Raw genomic sequence first — 18,926 nt, 5'->3', positions numbered from 1 at the left:
AATTGATGTACGCTAGCAAAGTCCACCACCCCAATTCTCGTAGTCATTGCACTTAAAAATCAAGCATGGTATCATCGGTTGTTCATTCAAGCACAAGTTTAGTATCACAAAAAAAACATTTACGACGAACAACATTTTCTCAGTTTACGGTATTTGAGAGGGCATTGATCGTGTTTATTCAGATCAGCAATGGAGTAAAAATGTTCAGTGAATATCGGACGGTGTGCTACTATGTTAGGCAATTCTTGTCCTTAGAGAGAACAACTATGCTGTTTTAGCATGGGATGCTATGTAACTTGTAAGGTAATTCTGACCTAAACGAGAAAACCTGTCACATAAAATACTGTTTTAGCGTGTCATTTCTGACATCAGAAAATTAACCTCATTATTAAACTATCTATAGCGTGTTAAAAGGTCTCTGCTATCCCTAATAAATTCTTTAAAACAAGTCCAATACGAGTTGTCTCCCTTGATGTGTGCAATAAATTGAAACTGAAACTAGAAAACATTCCAATATGTTCTATAATTAAGCATGTTTATTAGCAGAAATTGCAATACAATTTATCTGAATTGGAAGAAATAAACAAAATGAATCAATCTATATCGACAATTAGTTCGTCGACCGTCTACCTGTCAAAACCTTGCTTTGTTTGCACAACATCGCACCTGTCGACCGAACCAGCAGGAAGTGACATAGACAATATCAATCCGCGTGGTTTCCAACAATAAAGTTATTAATTGTAGATTATTTCAAATTAAATATTTATCATGCCAACTTAAAACTTAATGATTAATCAATCTATTTGATTGTTTTATAAGTTTGAACTTTTATTCTACTATAAGTTGTGTTAGTTTATTGGTGTGGACTATATTTTATTGATGTACGCACTTCCTATTTTCATAGTTCTTCGGTACCAGTTGAGTCAAATTTACCTGTATGGACAAATTGTTGGATAGTTCACCAAAGGTGAAAGGCGGAGGGGGTGTTAACAAGAAGGCAATGGACGGAGATTTAAGGGGAAAACTCCAATCTGTGTTTGATGTGTGTGATGTTCAGAAGGAAGGCTATATAACTGTTGATCACTTCAAGAATTTGGCGAAAGAACATTTCGGAGCTGACAGTGATGAGGTAAGAATGGCGAAAGTAGGGGCGTTACAGCTATTTCATTGCAATGCATATTACCGATGATTCACACGTGAATTCTAATTATAGAATAAGAAGTCATTTGATATATTTTGAAAAAAATGCTTTAAATCGATTGTAAGTTTTTTCATGGCAGCGACTTATTCATTTGACAGTTCATGATCAGCGGCAGAAAGCTTATCGTCATCCGATATCATCTTCATATCACCAGTGTCAAATTGTAAACAAACGGAGATCGGTGACCGGCGTGGACGACTGAACTGTTGTACTCATTTGCTAGTGTTTATTGTCATTGTGTTGTTTCCATGACAAATACATTATATTTCGTTACAGGAAAGTTTCTGTGTTACTGACCATATGATATTCATATCTTGCATGATTTAGTCTAGCTGAAGATAATATTATCTTGAGAAAGTGCTATATATGATACTAATTACATAATAGACACAAGATTATGCGTTAAAAAACACATGATGTCACATGTTTTAATTCTTGTTTAAATGATGGTAAATAATGAAATATACTACTGTTAAATTTGTTAGTCTACACAAGAACACAATGCAATGTTGAAAGCACAGTAATCTACAATACATTTACATGGCTGGTTGCATATAGCTATCCACCTTAATATTCTTCAAGATTTACTCCAGTGTTTTCCAGTTGTATTCTTAATGACGCTGTATATGTAACACATGATTAATTATGTACAATGTGATGTATGCATGTACATCAACAATAGTGTTCTTTCATTGAATTAACATAAATCTTCTGGCTCTTATATAATTAACAAATGAATTCATCTTTGCTCATGATACAACAAAATTTGTTATCACAAAATTTCAAAGGAGAGGTAGAGAAACCTGTTTTTATAGTTAGTTTTATTTTGTGGTATTTTAAGTATATAATTATACCTGACCTCAATACTATTTCAAACTCTTAGTCTTGTCCATGTATATGTAGATGTGTTCCAAGACTCTTTCATTTTGAGGAACTGACTTTTGTCAAATTATGTTGACATTATGTCCCAAGGCATCAGCTGTGACAGGTAGATTTTATACCTGTACCGATCTATTTATAGAATCCAGATTTAATCAGTATGGAACCTGTATAAGGGTATAATACCTTGCTTTGTATGGTGTGACTCTAACCCTTCGACCTTTGCTAACATAGCTGGAGGTGTCTGAAATGGCCCTCTGATGTGTCATTATTTATAATTATCATGCAATCATATCTCTGACTGAGTGTATAGGTCAAGGACACTTCAGTCAAGGCTTTCACTCACTGTTACCATATATTTCAGTATATATGGTTTTGACTTCTCATGATCACCAAACTGAATTTTGAAGTGATAATAATATCTTTTTGATGTTTAACTCTCAAAAAATGGTTAAATCCCCTGAAAATACTTCTAGAATTAATACATCAAGAATTAACTTTACATTAAGCCATTTACCTTGATACTGTGTCACACATCATTCACTATAAAGGCTGTCTAGGTGTAACAATATGCCATGGTAATGTACATTCACCAGTGTTTGTGTGTATGTGATATTTGCATATAGTCCAAAGTTTTTAACTATATATATGGAAGTAGTAAATGTTTTACATATATGCCTCCAGTAAATGATTTTTCGAAATATTTACCAGATATTATACATATAAATTTATGTAGAAGAGTATGCATAATTATGTTGCTTTACATATTTTAATGACCAGGTGGTACAAAATCATAAAGATAGATCTGTATGCAATCTACGCTGATAAAAGTTTGCGTTTAAAATTCTGGTACTAAAATATAATGCTGTATGATAAACACCATCATAGAGGAATGGCATGGCATATCGCAACTTAATACAAGTCTTAGTTTTATGGAATCGTAAATATTTGAATTGTAAAAATTAGTTTGAGAAATGTCACTACTACAGTATTTATAATTGTGATTTGATGAGACATGGGGACCTTTCTTAAAGTCTGACGAAAAGAAACCTCCACAGAATTAAATGGTCTGTCTTTATAGGTCTAACATACATTTAGTCTGATAGCAACCAAGGAAATGTTTGCTTTATATGTAAGAAATAATTGAATTTGTCTGGCTGACCCACGTGGGACAAGGAGAACAGTAGCCACTAATAGGCTGGCTTGGTGGTTTGCTGATGCTATGAAGTAATACCCCGGACAAAGCTTTATATCCTTATCATTGAGCACTCTAGTGGAAAATCCTTCTAGTCAACACCAATGATAGCCCCCAATACTGTACAAGTACTACCTACTTATAATTATGTATCAGTACTTTCAGTCAGATATCGACAGATAGTATACTAATATTGGTACACTGTAATGTTTGTAGTTAGGTATTATATAAAAGTTTATATAGTCCGTGTTTGGATTGTGGGTATAGTGGTCTATTCAAGATAATTTTATCTACTGGGTATAAACATTCATCACCCTTGGTACATATTCAAGATTATCGTGTTCACAGCTGGGTAGTCATCTATATTGTAATATCAAAGTTTTTTTGTAGTCCTCTGAAGTGTATAGGATTGATGTTTTAATGTCATTTGAGTTCAAATCTAAACAATTGAGATTTGATCATCTTTCTCTTGATCAAATATTTTACACTATTTTAAACTTTGGAACACTAAATACATGTGCATAATTTGTCACTTATAATTAGTGACCCCATGATATAAATCCAAATACCGAGGGGGGGGGGGGGGGGGGGGATTTGGGGGAATGTATCATTTTCTTAAATAGACTGTGCATCGACCTGAAGATTTTGTTCTTTCTCTGTAGTTAAGATTGCCTAAATAACATTACATTTATGGCTAATTTGAGGTAATTCCTTAGGTTTAAGTTGGTATATATGATCTTATCTATAACCGGAGTAAAAGCATTTTGATTTTGCACAATAAAAACATTTTGTTTACTTTGATGATATAAGACTAGTGCACGGTATAAATGTAAATGTGTCTGTTGCTATGCCCTGTTCCACAAAGTTGGCAAAGAATATGTCAAACTGGAGTCTGTGTTCATTTTTGCAGCTCAAAAATAATTGTTTTGTTCAGTTGCTTGAATAGCTGCCAATGCTGGATTTGACCTACATTTATGCTGCAATACAATTAAGTGTCAGAATTGGTTTAGTCCCGATACCTGGTTATACAGAATTATGTAATCTGTGTTGTACATAACCAGGTTAACTATACCGGTATACATATATATATACCACATGTCTGAATTAATTACTTGCAACACCAATACACCTCCAGCTGTAGTTGTATGTTACAGATGCTGAATTTGGTTTAAACAAGAAAATTTGCTGTGAGATTATGTGTTGTTGTTCTAAATATAGTATGTAAATTAAATAAATTGACAAATAATCATTGTAGACATGCACATATATATGTACTAAATAAAATGTTGTAAAATTTTCCATAGGAAAACATGTACATCACAAAATTAATTAAGATTCTTTACTTAAATGCTGTAATGCTTGTCTATGGAATTTCCTAAAGTTCATTAATGAATGTTGATGAAACCATGGCAAGTTGGGACAGTCAGTCCTTTTCAAATTTATTCAAGCATTGGTATCCAGATGAATTGGTGAAATGTCTGTTGTAGAAAGGTACCTAAATGGCTATTGGCTTACAAAGCTTTATATTTTAATTGTTGTACTCATTACCATATATTCAGTATATTGTAATCAAGAATTTTCACATATGAAATGAATAAGTGTAGTGAATTCCGTTGGTGATTTAGAACTCCGAGTCTCGGGCTTTAATTCATAATTGGGACTTAATTTAAATCTTACAATTAACACCCAAACTTGGGTGTTTTGATACAGAAACATAGGTACAATGTAAGTATGAGGCCTTGTTATGGTGTAAACAGCATGTCCCTAGTATTATATTTACACATATGGCTGGTGTATTGATAGATAACCACTGCCATTTTATGACCAAATCTATGTAGATGACCATTGTTGTGAAGTGTACAGTACACCTACCACCTATATTAATTGTTTATCTGTAGGTATCATTGTCATCCACTCATCTTGTATACCAGGCTGTATATAATACTGGACAATAATACAGAACTGTGTCAGTAATACAGAACTGATCTCTATAAGATGTTACACCAGTCCTAAATATCATGTACAGATGTATGCTAATACCATATTACATATACATACATCATTGCATATGTCATTGTGTTACCTACACATCAAAACAGATCAACGTTCTGGAGAATTTTACTAGGTCTAATGATGACTGCATATTCTAACAAAAATTTTTTGTGTATGTACTTTTCAACAATCTATGATGACCCATTTTCTAACCAAGTCATTAAAATAGATATACTGCAATAGTGTTTAGTTATATGATTATATTACTGATTTATTTGTTAAAAAAATATCTCTTTTATGTACATGTTTACTTCATTGTATTGTTGGTCGCGCACCCATTCCTGTAGATATCTTGTTAATAATTATAGGGCATCAGTCATACAGGGACCTTTATTTATTATTGATGAATTATTATACAGAGTGTTATTGTACTGATAATCGGGTACTGCTGTCTTTATTAATTTATATAAATCAAGTTAGATGGATTCAAAATGTTACTTTATTTACACATTTAACTGCAAACTTAGTTAAAATGATGATAAATCAATTAAAATTTGGTATGTTAATTACAGCATCTTTGATTAGATTTTTAAGTAAGAATGTCAGAATTTGAAGTGTATATTTGAAATTCTACCCAAGAACCAATTTCATGTAAAATTAGGTTCTATTCAATAAAGTTGTTCAGTTATTATCTGTTACAGATCTGGTAAACAGAATTCCATATATGTACCTAATCAAATAAAATGTCTTAAGTCTATTATTTATATTTCCAGAACGTAGTAGGGATTGTACAGATTCTCGATCCAGAAGGAAAAGGAAAAATAAACTTTGACGATTTCTGTCAAGGTGTCAACCAGATCCTTGAGCTTCAGCCCCAGACACCTGGTAAGACTAAAGCTTATAGTTGATGTTGTAATCTACATTCAGAAAGTGTCATTATCAGCTCATCACGTTAAAACAGATGTAGACAGTAACTGAAAAATTGGTATCTCATTGTCTTTTGACGAGTGTATTGTTTTGTAATTCTCTTGATTGAATGACAGGTAACTGACTTTTATGCTGAAATATTGATTAACAGCTTTCATCAATCAATTAATATTAATAGTTTTTTTTTTATTATTATCTTGCTTGGGGCTATTGGTCTTGTCTGCTTATGTACTTTACATTTTACTAAAATGTACTTAGTGGATATAAGATATGGATCACAGTAGGACAAATGAATTGTACAAATATAATATTGCTGTTATGAAAAGTCTTAATTATTCATGTCCTATATATATTCTTTTTAAATGGGGGATAGAGAGATTTATTCTCAATAATATCTATATATAGATCCAACAAAACTAATGAGTGAGTGAAATTCCCCTAGGAAATAGAAAGGGAGAAAATATGACAGGCATGAAAAGCAGACAGAGGGAGAAAATATAGCAGGCAAGAAAGACAGAGTGGGGAATATATAGCGGGCAAGAAAGGGAGAGAGGGAGAAAATATAGCAAGCAAAAAAGGGAGAATATATAGCGGGCAAGAAAGGGAGAGAGGGAGAAAATATAGCAAGCAAGAAAGGGAGAAAGGGGGGAATATAGCTGGCAAGAAAGAGAGAGTGGGGAATATATAGTGGGCAAGAAAGGGAGAGAGGGAGAAAATATAGCAAGCAAAAAAGGGAGAATATATAGCGGGCAAGAAAGGGAGAGAGGGAGAAAATATAGCAAGCAAGAAAGGGAGAAAGGGGGGAATATAGCTGGCAAGAAAGAGAGAGTGGGGAATATATAGTGGGCAAGAAAGGGAGAGAGGGAGAAAATATAGCAAGCAAGAAAGGGAGAGAGGGGGGAATATAGCTGGCAAGAGAGGGAGAGTGGGGAATATAGCTGGCAAGAGAGGGAGAAAATATAGCAAGCAAGAAAGAGAGAGTGGGGTATAGCTGGCAAGAGAGGGAGGGTGGGGAATATAGCTGGCAAGAGAGGGAGAAAATATAGCAAGCAAGAAAGGGAGAGAGGGGGAAAATATAGCTGGCAGACAAGGAACCGAAGATCAGCTAATAAAGAAACATTCTCCATTCAGTACAGACGGCATTGTTCCCCATTTGGGAAAAGTTGAAGACTGAGATACTTGTGTTGTATTGTATGTGTGAGTAATGATACTGTGTGTTGGATTAGGTTTCTGTGAAGTTTGTGATACAGTTATGTTACACCCTTTGTTTATTTTATATTATTGGTCCTTGTTGTAGTTACGGACCTCTCCAAAAGCCCGTTTGACTTTTCCTCAAGCTTCGCCAGCAACGGACTCGGGGAACTGTTGGGAGACATTTCACCCACCGAGGTAAGATTAGTTTGTTTAATGTTGATGTAACTACAAGTGCTCCTAGTAGACAAAGTATTGGAACTATTATATACCCTGTAAACTAGTGATAATAACCTTTTAATAAATGGAATGTTGGTTTTGATGAAAGCTGCTTGACATTTTCCATTAATTTAAAGCAGGTTCTTGATTCCAGTTGAAAATTACATTCATAGCCCCCTCCCCCCACATACACACAAACACAAAGTTTGAGTGATATTCTTAAGACTATAAGACACACGCCTCCTGTAACAGAAATGTACATAACCTGATCTAGATCACGGGTATCAATCACAATTTATTTTCGTGTGTGGGTTGGCTATAAACCCAATTATATGTCTATTTGCAGCTATGTAACTCATATGATAATTATGACCAGTACCTGTAAGCCAAGCTCATGCTAGATGTCTGGAATATCACATGTATCTTGAAATTGTATCACCCTGATAAATTATGTATACAAACAAACAAGATTTACCATTCTTCACTTTCTCCTATGATTGTATTTAAGTTATGATATCATTTATCAATGACATTATACTTGATACGTAATACATAGGAATGTTTAATCAATATACACAGAATGCCCTGTCTGTATCGATTTGAGGCAGTCTCACAACTCTGGGATGTTATTGAACCAGGAAAATCATTGAGGACAGCTGATACAATGTATGAAGTCATATACATGTACAGTGAACGGGAAAAAAGTGCACTATAAAACACTACAATATGATATAGGGAGCTAACTGGTGACGGTATGAATAGCCAGATGGGGTAGTTCTGACATTGGATACAGCAGCATCTGACACACACGAGCTATCTATGCATAGTGATCTAGATAAAGTGATATTGATCCACCTACGTAGACCCTGGTGTTCAGTTTGCGTTAACTAGGCAGGTATGAATATATAATTGACAGGTATTTCATACCTCACGCATGCTAACACTATATTTCGGGATTATTGAGAGCATCATGCTAGGTGAGATCTTATAACTACATCTACCCAGCTCATAATCACCATTTTGTTTACCGTAGACGTGATAGGGATAAATGGCTGTATTCAGTACCGCTAACCTGTAGAGGTCAGACAAATGGCTGTATTCAGTACCGCTAACCTGTAGAGGTCAGACAAATGGCTGTATTCAGTACCGCTAACCTGTAGAGGTCAGACAAATGGCTGTATTCAGTACCGCTAACCTGTAGAGGTCAGACAAATGGCTGTATTCAGTACCGCTAACCTGTAGAGGTCAGATATCTCATCATAGCCTTCAAAATGAGGAGGAATATAATGTATTGTGTTTAAAAGGCTCACTTAGCAAAAATTCCTGATAACCAATGTCATTGTGATTGTTATCACATTTGTATGTGTTTAGATGATGTTCTTTTGTGTGTTTGAAAATTTAATAATTTAAGCTCCATAAATATTGATATTGATCTTTTCTTTAAAATTCTGATCAAAAGTAATGAAATATCAGATGATCCTTGAATTTTTCACGATTTGATCAGGTCAAAATATTATTGTTATTATATGATCAGGTTGACCTGATTGACACCCAAGGATTAATTACCCCAAAATTATTGTAACTTCTGGTTTTAAATTATAATTACAGTGGAACTTCGTTAACTCGAAGTCGACGGGACCACGAAAAAACTTCGAGTTATCCGAGTGTTCGAATTAAGCGAGTTATCATTTTTGGTGAAAAGTTTGGTCAATATTTGTCAACATTATATAATCATTATAACTTCGCTCTGTCGCTCATCAGTTTAGTGTGAAGACTGGTCAATACATGTAAATATATATGTAATGTTTCGTTATGTTACTTGTATTTGGTATAGTTTTGCCGATATACAGTCACGATAAAGTTTCTTTCACTTAGTCACTTCAAGAACGATCTGATGTCCAAGTCATGTTTGCAAAAGGTAAACGATAAAACGGAATTCGACAAAATAACAAGTTATTCATGTCAAATCAAATACCGGTAACCGTTTGAGTTTAACACAGATTGCATGCAAAACGTAACAGAACCATTACCTTTTATTGAACATATAAAATACTGTTTGATCGGCCCTACTTACTTTTTATTGATAACCACGTCATTTCCATGTGTATTAGCACCGGAAGTTAGGCTGCGCATGTGCGTATAAAATGTTACTGTAACTGAGCTGGCGTTTTATCCAATTTAATAGACAGCACTAACCGTTACAGTTGTACTCTGAACACCTTGGCAGTAATTACACTATAGTTTCAGCAGTTTAAAGATTTAATAGGCGCCGGTGACTGTTTCATTTCTACACCTGTAAAAACATCAGCCGGGTAGATCTACCAGTGTGTCAGAGATTAGTTCCGCTTGAGCGAACGGGTAGATGAGTTGTTGACTATCGTGTGTACTAATATCGGCGACCACCTTCGGAAATTACTTGATGTAAGTAAAGCAGTACTTTTTATCACCAAGACATGTTGTTATAAGATTCAACCGACAATTTCTTTTATGAATTTATCAAACACTTATAATAGCTTGTAGGTTAGTAGTGCCGATATGTTCAGTATTACAAACGGAATTTAGCTCTTCAAAAATGTCGGCGTTTACCACCGATCGACGAAAATTATACTTCGAGTTATTCGATCATTTCAAATAGGATTTTTATTTCATATTATCCGAGTTCTTCGAGTTTTCCGAGTTCGAGTTTTCCGAGTTTTCTTTACTAAGATAAAGAGAGAATTCGGCCGGGACCGACGAGGTACTTCAAGTTATTAAGCGGGGTATTTGAGTTATCCGAGTTCGAGTTCGAGTTAACGAAGTTCCACTGTATGTTTTAAATGTGCCACTTGTTACTTAGTGCTATTGACTGAGGCTTTGTAGGTACAGTGACAGAATATATACACAGGTCATAAAAATCAATAATGAAGCTAATGTGATAAAAGTTATAAGCTTAGTTAGATATAAAACTGAAAGCCACCAATCATTGATCAAATCACTTGAATACTCTCCACCAAGCTACTCCACATCATGTATGGACAACTTCACAGGATGTTGTTAAGTGGCTTGTTCCCGAGCAGCAACTCTGTGTAAGGTTATACATACTAAATTATGTGTCATTCAGCCTCTCTGTGAAAGGTTAAACTCATAAATTTTAATGTTTAATTTTCAATTCAATGACAAGCTTTGTGTATTTAACTCTCTATAGATATAAGATATGTGTCCATAGGACAAATACACTAGAATCGTGACATGTATACATTTTCAGGTGTAGATGAAGAATTTGACATAAGTAATACATTAAATTCATTGTGTTTTGCCAAATCTAATTTTTGCGAATTTTAACAACTCTATTAAAATGGTAAAAATTAAAGATCGTAAAACTTGCCATTGCCATGTTGTCTGTATGAGTTACTTCTCTTGTTCATATATTTCAAGGTCATCTCCTTTTAGGTGATAAAATAAAAGCCTCTGTTGGTATATATGCTGCCAAGATACAGAGCATCTCATCAAAGATGAAGATGTAGAGAATTTTAAAACAGACAACTTTGAAACTGGTTGGAGCTAGATCAGTATAGGCGTAAAACTATTAAACCATGAAGAAATCATAATTACACCATAATTGATTTGAGCATGAATCGCAGAGCTTGTGAATTGTGACTCAAAGCTTACAGATTCTGAATAATGCTGTTAATATCACCGTGACTTTCAAATATAAAAAGTTATTTGAAACAAATAAATTTAATTGTTGATGTGATAATGTTGCAAAAATTGCAAATGGAACATTTTTGTGATTTTTGCAAAAAAAAAAAACTGCCCCTCACAACAAGCGAGGTATATACAGTATATCCAGAGTAATTATGCTTAATATAATATTGATTTGATGCTTTAATATAAACTGTCAATATGCTGAATAATTAATATAAAGTCCATCTGGTATCTGTTTATAATTCCTATATCTAAGAAATCTAGAAGGGAATCCATAGCGAAATTATAATGGGCATAAATGATAATAATAATATCTTTTATTTTATTTTTTTTTTTTTATTTAACCAGGGTAACATATTTAGACAATGTCTAGTTTACAACATGGCCCTGCATCAAATATATTTACACAAGCATGGCATAATTTAAAATAACGATATAATATAACAATGTAATAAATATATAATTATCATCACAGCTTAAATATGATTTATAAATGAACGCTTGTATATCACACAAGTGTTGCTGAAGGACATTATTAAAGCACAAGGAGTCGAATATACATACAATGCTAATATAGCAAAAGGTAAATGTGAAATCTCTATCCAAAATATGTTTATATAAGTAATATGAAGTGTCAGAAGTACCTACATTATATTTATATACATATATGCATGTAGAGCTACTATATATGGTAGGTAAAGTATACACCTGGTTTAGGTATACGGTAGGTATAGTATACACCTGGTTTAGGTATACGGTAGTTAGCGGTAAGTCTTTGTTGGTAAGGTATACAAATTGTACCTGTCGACTCGGCTGTGGTTATCATCTATATCCATCATAGAGTTATGTACTCGGTTGATGTACTGATATAGTGGTACTGTGTACTTCCTATCATCATTAATATACAAACATCTCTACCTTGGCTGTGTATACAGTATTGTTCACGATTGTACTTATTAATGATAATCCGGTTATGTGATGGAATGATAAAAAATTGCTGAATGTGCCAATCAAATGTCTGTAGGAATGATGAGACATTGATACTGTTACCAAAACTGGGGCAAATACTGTATTGATAATACTACCAGGCAATTTAGTTATATTGTACTGTATAAAATACCGTTCACAACAAATACAATATACTTGTTATGATTGACACAGACAATGTTAACCATTTAAAGAGTATAGACACTAATGGCTCTAAGACTACCTCATAAGCTTTCCTATATAAAACAAGAGAGAAGTTAGGCAGAAAGAACAAATCTATGTCTTAACAGAATTTTTATAAGTATTAGTATATCACTTATATGTAAATATAATAAAGGTTTATGATTTGCAGAAATAATCATAATGTTTCTGTTATTGTCACAATCCATTTTATATGACTGACAGTAATAATATGAATTTGAAAAGTCAAAAGTACATTTTTGTTGAAAATTTTAGTTTAAACAATGCATGGATTTCATCAGTTATATGATTCCAGTAGGCGACACACCAAACAGCTATAGGCTATAGCTATAGTGCACTGGTGCAGGTTCTGGTGACACACTGGTATACCTACAGTGTAGTAAATAAACCTTGCCCATGATAATCTACAGTCATGATAGCCTACTGCCACAGTTGTATGTATGCATGTATATACAGGTCTATATATGGATGTAAAAACTGTAAATGTTATCTTATGACCTTGTAATTTATTTGGGACCAAGGATTAATGGGGGAAAAAACAACTGTGTACGTAGGCCTGTTATCATGTCTATAGATCAGGGTTATCTCTATAGATGTTTGCTTGCTGGGTTTATCAATCTGTCAACAGCCAGAGTTCATTAAAGTAGAGTCTTTTTGTAGTAGTTGGTGGCTACCTCACTAAATATCATAGGGAAGGACTGTTACATGCTATCCTGATGAATTGATGTAGAGACTCTGAAGAACAAACCTGCGATGGTAGGGAGGGCAGGGTTTTTAAAAAAAAAAATTAATCCTGTTTTTGGGTATTTGCATACTGAAGCTATGGTGATTATTACTGAAATAAAACTACACAGCTTCCCGAGATATTTAATCTGTCCCTGGTAGGGGTTTGAAGAACACACTTTAAATCTTTACCAGAGATTTCATTTTAAGTTGATGCTCTATATACAGACTGAGCTCTGATGTCCCCTTGTGTATTAGAAATGGCAGAGGAAATCCTTTAGCTATATAAAATGCCTTGCATGTTCTATATATGGACAAACATTTAATGTAAGTTCATATAGAATTAAAAAAAAAAAATGTCATCTCGGGGTAAAATTTGATTTTACTGTGTCACCTTGCCATACATTTGTATTTGTATATTGATACACGAGTGGCTAATACAGATTCCTATTTCGTGTATTTAAACAGATTAGTCTACAACATTTTTATTAATGGACCAGGTGTGTGAGGTATTTAACCTTCATTTTAACTAGCAGAAAGAACGGAAGTATCAACAGAAAAAAATCAGGCTTTTTCTAAACAACAAAATTTTTAACAAGGTTTGGTGTTTGTTGATCCATTCAATGACAGAGATTATCGGCCATAAAATGTTTGAAGGGAGAAAAACTGTCCCAATGGAATCAATAATCCATCCAGTGTTATTCGTTTAATACTGCCAATCAATTTCCTATCAAACTTTGTATACAAGGGCACTCGCAGAGGAGAGAAGGTTGTAACGGCAGTGATTTTGTTCTATAGACGCAGTTTGATTGACTTTAAAGATATTTTACATGCAACATTCCAGACATAAATGTTTTTGATCTGTGTGATTTTCTATACCTGTGTATGTTTTCTACAGCGACATACTTTACCTTGAGGTTGAGTTAGAATGTAAATCTGAGGACGTGAAGTAATAGAAAATCACACAATTAAATTAGAAAATTAAAAACACTTGCAAGGTCAGAAATAATACTATTAAGAAATTGAAAGCACTTGTATGTAATTTGTTCTAACTTCTTACTGCCATTAAATAAACATAACTACCTCTGTATTATGTATATAGTGTAAGTCTGGCGATAGTATACGGGTACATATGTAGTACCAATCACGCATTATATAAGTAGCTACCGGCGGGAGGGGGGGGGGGGGGGGATGATGTTCTATGTGACCCCTCCTCATATTTTCCTGGCAAAAACAAAAGTGAATTTTAATTTTATTCAGTGTTGAGAAAGCTAACAGAGCTGTTAAAATTTGGCACATATTGGATTTTTTGCCAATACCTGTACAGTTACATGCCTCCTTGTGACATTAGCAGATGTACGTAAACAGGAAAGTAATCAGACTTTCAGGTGATTTCCTGTGTCCTCTCTACCTGTTCACATAGTAAACACTGTTTACCCTGAGGGCCAGAAAAAAACAAATTCCCCAGCCCTGTTGTTGACAGGGTTCTCAGATTAAATCAGTCACAATATACAAGATGGCTGAGGACAAACCCACAACATCATTGGCGGTAAGTTGCTGATATTTTACTGAACAGTTCGTTGATGTTTTTGACATAAAATCACTGCCAGACTTGAATTCATAAGTTAATGAAGGGACATGTCGTTGGACTGAGACTGGTATTGAAGCTTGGCGTTGTATACAGCAAAAGGCTGTTAGGTAATAATAGTAGGTCTGATGGTGAAGTGTCACATCCGTACTAAATAAAGTTGATAACATGTATACAGTTTGTTTATATAAGGAAAACAAAGCGAAATTACCATCCATGAGACAAAACCCAGCTATCAGCAGAGTCATGTAGGCTGTGTCTCAAATTGAGTGCAAATGAAGCCATACTTATGCTATCAAATCGAGGGTGGTGCTTTGATACTGACTGATTTTGGGGGAAATTCCATCTGCTCCTCTGCACAAAACCATTAGATATTGTCAAAAATAGAATACAACTGTATAATTATAATGTATAATGTATACGACCGAAAATATATTTAAATTTGAAGGAAAAATTGTTTAAAGGTATTATATATTTTTTTTTGTGTTGGGGTTTTACCAAATTTTGTAAGCAGAAATGTTTCCGTTGCCCTCTCAAGAAACACATTGAGCCATTTTCTAACATGTTGTACAGAATTTATCTACATTGTGTTACAAACGATCATGACAATAGCATTAAAGCTAAGCACTTGTTAATTTTTAATAGAGGACAAAAAGGAGTGAATGTTGTAGTTACAGGTGCTTGTGGAAGTATACTACTGTAGTTATTTATGCACCACTGGATACCACTTGACCTTATCAAGGTATTGGCTGTCAGTGTTAATAGTTGTTATATAACTGAATCCTCTGTAGATATGAAGTTAATAAGGCCATGTGTTGATTAACCCTGCCACAGTGATACTTAGTGACCTCCAGTTAGTGAGTGTATGGGAGTATCAATATCGGGCATGGTGCTGCATTTTGAGGTGAAATTAAACAAATGAACTAGTTTAGGAGATATTAGGGATACAAGGCAGTACAACTGTATCAGATGTCAGATGAAGTACTGGTCTAAGTTATTTTCCTCTGTGACAAATTATAAGGTTTAACACTTTCTGTGACTGTCTAGATTACGAAATGTACCACGTATATATATAACAAAAAGATATTGATTTATGATACCAAAAGGTATGATAGAAAGAGGAAGTAATATAAACAAATTATTAACAAATCTGATAAAATTGTGAAATTGAAACATTTTATCTGTGCATATAAGCTTTTTGTTCGAAACTGATAGAAAAAATTAATGTGAGTGGCGCTCAGGAGATGTCTCTAATATACTTTAAGCTTATATCTTAATTGACTTAATAGACCTGTTCAGCCTCTAACAGCCTTGTGGATTAAGAAAAGATTAAATTTTCAAATCTTGACATTTATTTCATGCTTTTCCATCTTTCATTTTATTTTTTATGGGAATGAAACTGTTAATGAAAATTGGAATTTTTGTACTTAAATACTTATTACATGATTATAGATCTCCAGCATCAATACTGTATGTTGATTGTTTTTATACAATAATGTAAAAAGTGAGAAAAAAAAACTCTGCAAAATAGACATAAAATGTCTCCTTCCATTTAGTGAGGGTATATATAAGCTGTTGGTCTCAACACTGTGAAACCTGTGGAGCCACCACTTCAACATTGGTGTTAATAGAATAAGTTTGACAGGATCTTTGAGAAGGAAACATGGACTTTTAATGTTTTTTGGAGTTTAACAAAGTGCATTGTAATGAGGGACATTTCATTCCAATCCTATCCAGAGTTGTCCTGCTCTTTGTACAGAAACAAAAATAGCCATATAAGCTTACACTGATATCATGACCATGCAGGATAGAGTTTGGAAACAGGTATTTTTTTGTAAGGATGTAATGGGTTTTTTTCTCAAGTTCTAATCAAAATTTGATTTTATTACATTATTTATCACGCTTCTTTTGTAAATTCAGATTCACAGGGGTATCAAATTGGTATTCTTATGTCGTTCAAGTCAATTCTGTACATTTTCCTATTTGCCAACAACCTCAGAGTTGATTGTAAGTAATTCTTTATCTGATGGTAAAATCATCTTCATTGATGTCAGCATCGAAGTGAGGCACGCCCTCAGCTTTGATATTTTAATAATGGTCTGGGGTGGTGCACCACAGGTTTCCAGAATTTACACAGGGTACAGGGGGATACCCGCCATAGGTGAATGACTAGCGAACTTTCCCAGACACGAATGACTGACTGCCTCGTGATTACTACACAATAGATGTGAATGATTCAACATTTTTGTCATTCAAAGCAGAATTTGTCAATTTAACAGGATAAATTTTACATCTTGATATAGATAATGAACATATTTTAGCGAAGAATGACTTATATTTTATTTGCTTCAATTTAACACTTAAACAGCTAATTTCTACTGTAGTAAATTTATAACTAGAGAAGATCCTAGTGCATCAGGTGATGTCAGTTAGATGTGAACCTGGGTATTAGTCATCCTGTCAGACACATTAACACTGGGGGCCATAATGTAATACAGAGACTTCTGGTAAAATAAACGATATGTGACATAGCCTATGGCCATACAGCAGACATTAAAGGTTTTAACAGTTTTAACTGTATAGTGATGATTTCAATGAATAACAACAACAGCTGGAAACCTAGCTAATGGTCAAGATAACTTTTTCATCATTTTAGCAGGTATTTGAACTCCGATGAGCTTTATTACTAGTAGTCTTCTGTCTTCATTAACAAGACTTTGACAAAGGTACAATAAAATGTGCCCATATGCTAACTTTGTGAAAACAGGTCCACTGACATTATGTTGACCCTACTGAGAAATTTCCATGGCGGTGGACATCGGTCAGTATTATGTTCACCGGTCACCCTCAGGTAAAGGTGCACATGTGACTTCCTAATTAAGACTGTCACACTACAAAGACTGTCTACTTTAGATATATAGTAATGTATGCTTTGTTTTACCTGTGTTTGTCTACTTTAGATATATAGTAATGTATGCTTTGTTTTACCTGTGTTTCAGTGTAAGGAAGTATCAGAGGCAAGTGCATACACCTTTAACGAGTACGATACCAACACAGACGAGGATGGGGTTGGTCTTCTGATCGACTTTTCTACTCCTGAACCAGTACGGAAGGACCTCCAACAGCTGTCTTATAACAGGTTAGTATTTCATTTACTTACCTCTATCAAGTTTTCCTACATAAAAAACCCTGGATGTAACCAAATTAACATTTCACTCAAGTAAGGGGGTGGGCTAACTACAAGGCAATGATATACAAATGTATTGAACATTCTTTGGTAAATTTACTCAATAGCTGTAGATATGGGTGGGCTTACTACCAGGGAAAGGGCCTTTTGCTGCATAGATATGGTAAGTATTTAAACTAAATATACATCTGACAATTTGTTTGTTTTGGCAAGTATTCACAAAATAATAAAATATTGTGCATAAAATATAACTAAAAGTATCAGACAACCTGAAACTGTTTTGAACTTTAATGTGGATTTTAATTGGAAAATCCAGTCGATCGTTACAGAATTTCGTCAGATGCACAACATTTCTCACTTCCTGTTGTTGTGTTATCACATAGCACCAGTTATTGTGCTGTTCGTCAACTTTTTGAGAACTTATAATTAAGTTTTATTTCTATATTTTATTAAACATCCTTTGCTCTATAGAGACAATTAACAGAATTTAAAATTTGAGCACTGGATAGCTTCAATTTTAATTTATAAATTTACAGTCAGCTGGATTGTACAGACGAAGAGAATTTTGAAGATTTTGGAGAAGCAGATGATCTTGAATCTGACACATCTGACCACCTCAGTCATAACAAGTAAGTATGGATGGACCTGTTCAAGAGACCCGTCTTACAACGAACCCCCAACCCCTATCCCACCACCACCACCATTAAAGCAATTTTTCCAAGAAACCAATGCTTTACTTTGAGACCAGTCCTGTTAGGAGACCACTCCTGAGATTACCCCTGTAAGAGACCAACCCCATTAGGAGACCACTTCCGTAAGGAGATTACCCTTGGTAAGGGACTGACACCTCTGTTAAGAGACCAACCCCATTAGGAGACCACTTCTGTAAGGAGATTACCCTTGGTAAGGGACTGACTCCTCTGTTAAGAGACCGACCCCATTAGGAGACCAC

The 18,926-nt window shown here is 34.3% G+C and overlaps 1 protein-coding gene across 1 annotated transcript in view; it reads left to right on the top strand.

The window, feature by feature from the left end:
* The first annotated feature begins 912 nt into the window (after positions 1–912).
* LOC117330735 (LLGL scribble cell polarity complex component 2-like) overlaps positions 913–18,926 on the top strand; it is a 104,000-nt gene continuing 85,986 nt past the window's right edge. The window contains 5 exon segments of the mRNA XM_033889195.1: positions 913–1,129; positions 6,041–6,152; positions 7,492–7,583; positions 17,787–17,926; positions 18,511–18,603. Coding sequence (XP_033745086.1) covers positions 938–1,129; positions 6,041–6,152; positions 7,492–7,583; positions 17,787–17,926; positions 18,511–18,603 — 629 coding nt within the window. The 5' untranslated portion in view covers positions 913–937.

The sequence above is a fragment of the Pecten maximus genome, chromosome 1, assembly GCF_902652985.1.
Source record: "Pecten maximus chromosome 1, xPecMax1.1, whole genome shotgun sequence".
Classification (NCBI taxonomy): Eukaryota; Metazoa; Mollusca; class Bivalvia; order Pectinida; family Pectinidae; genus Pecten; species Pecten maximus.
The sequence above is the reverse complement of the archived record's forward strand: the minus strand, read 5'-3'. Positions and strand labels throughout refer to the sequence as shown.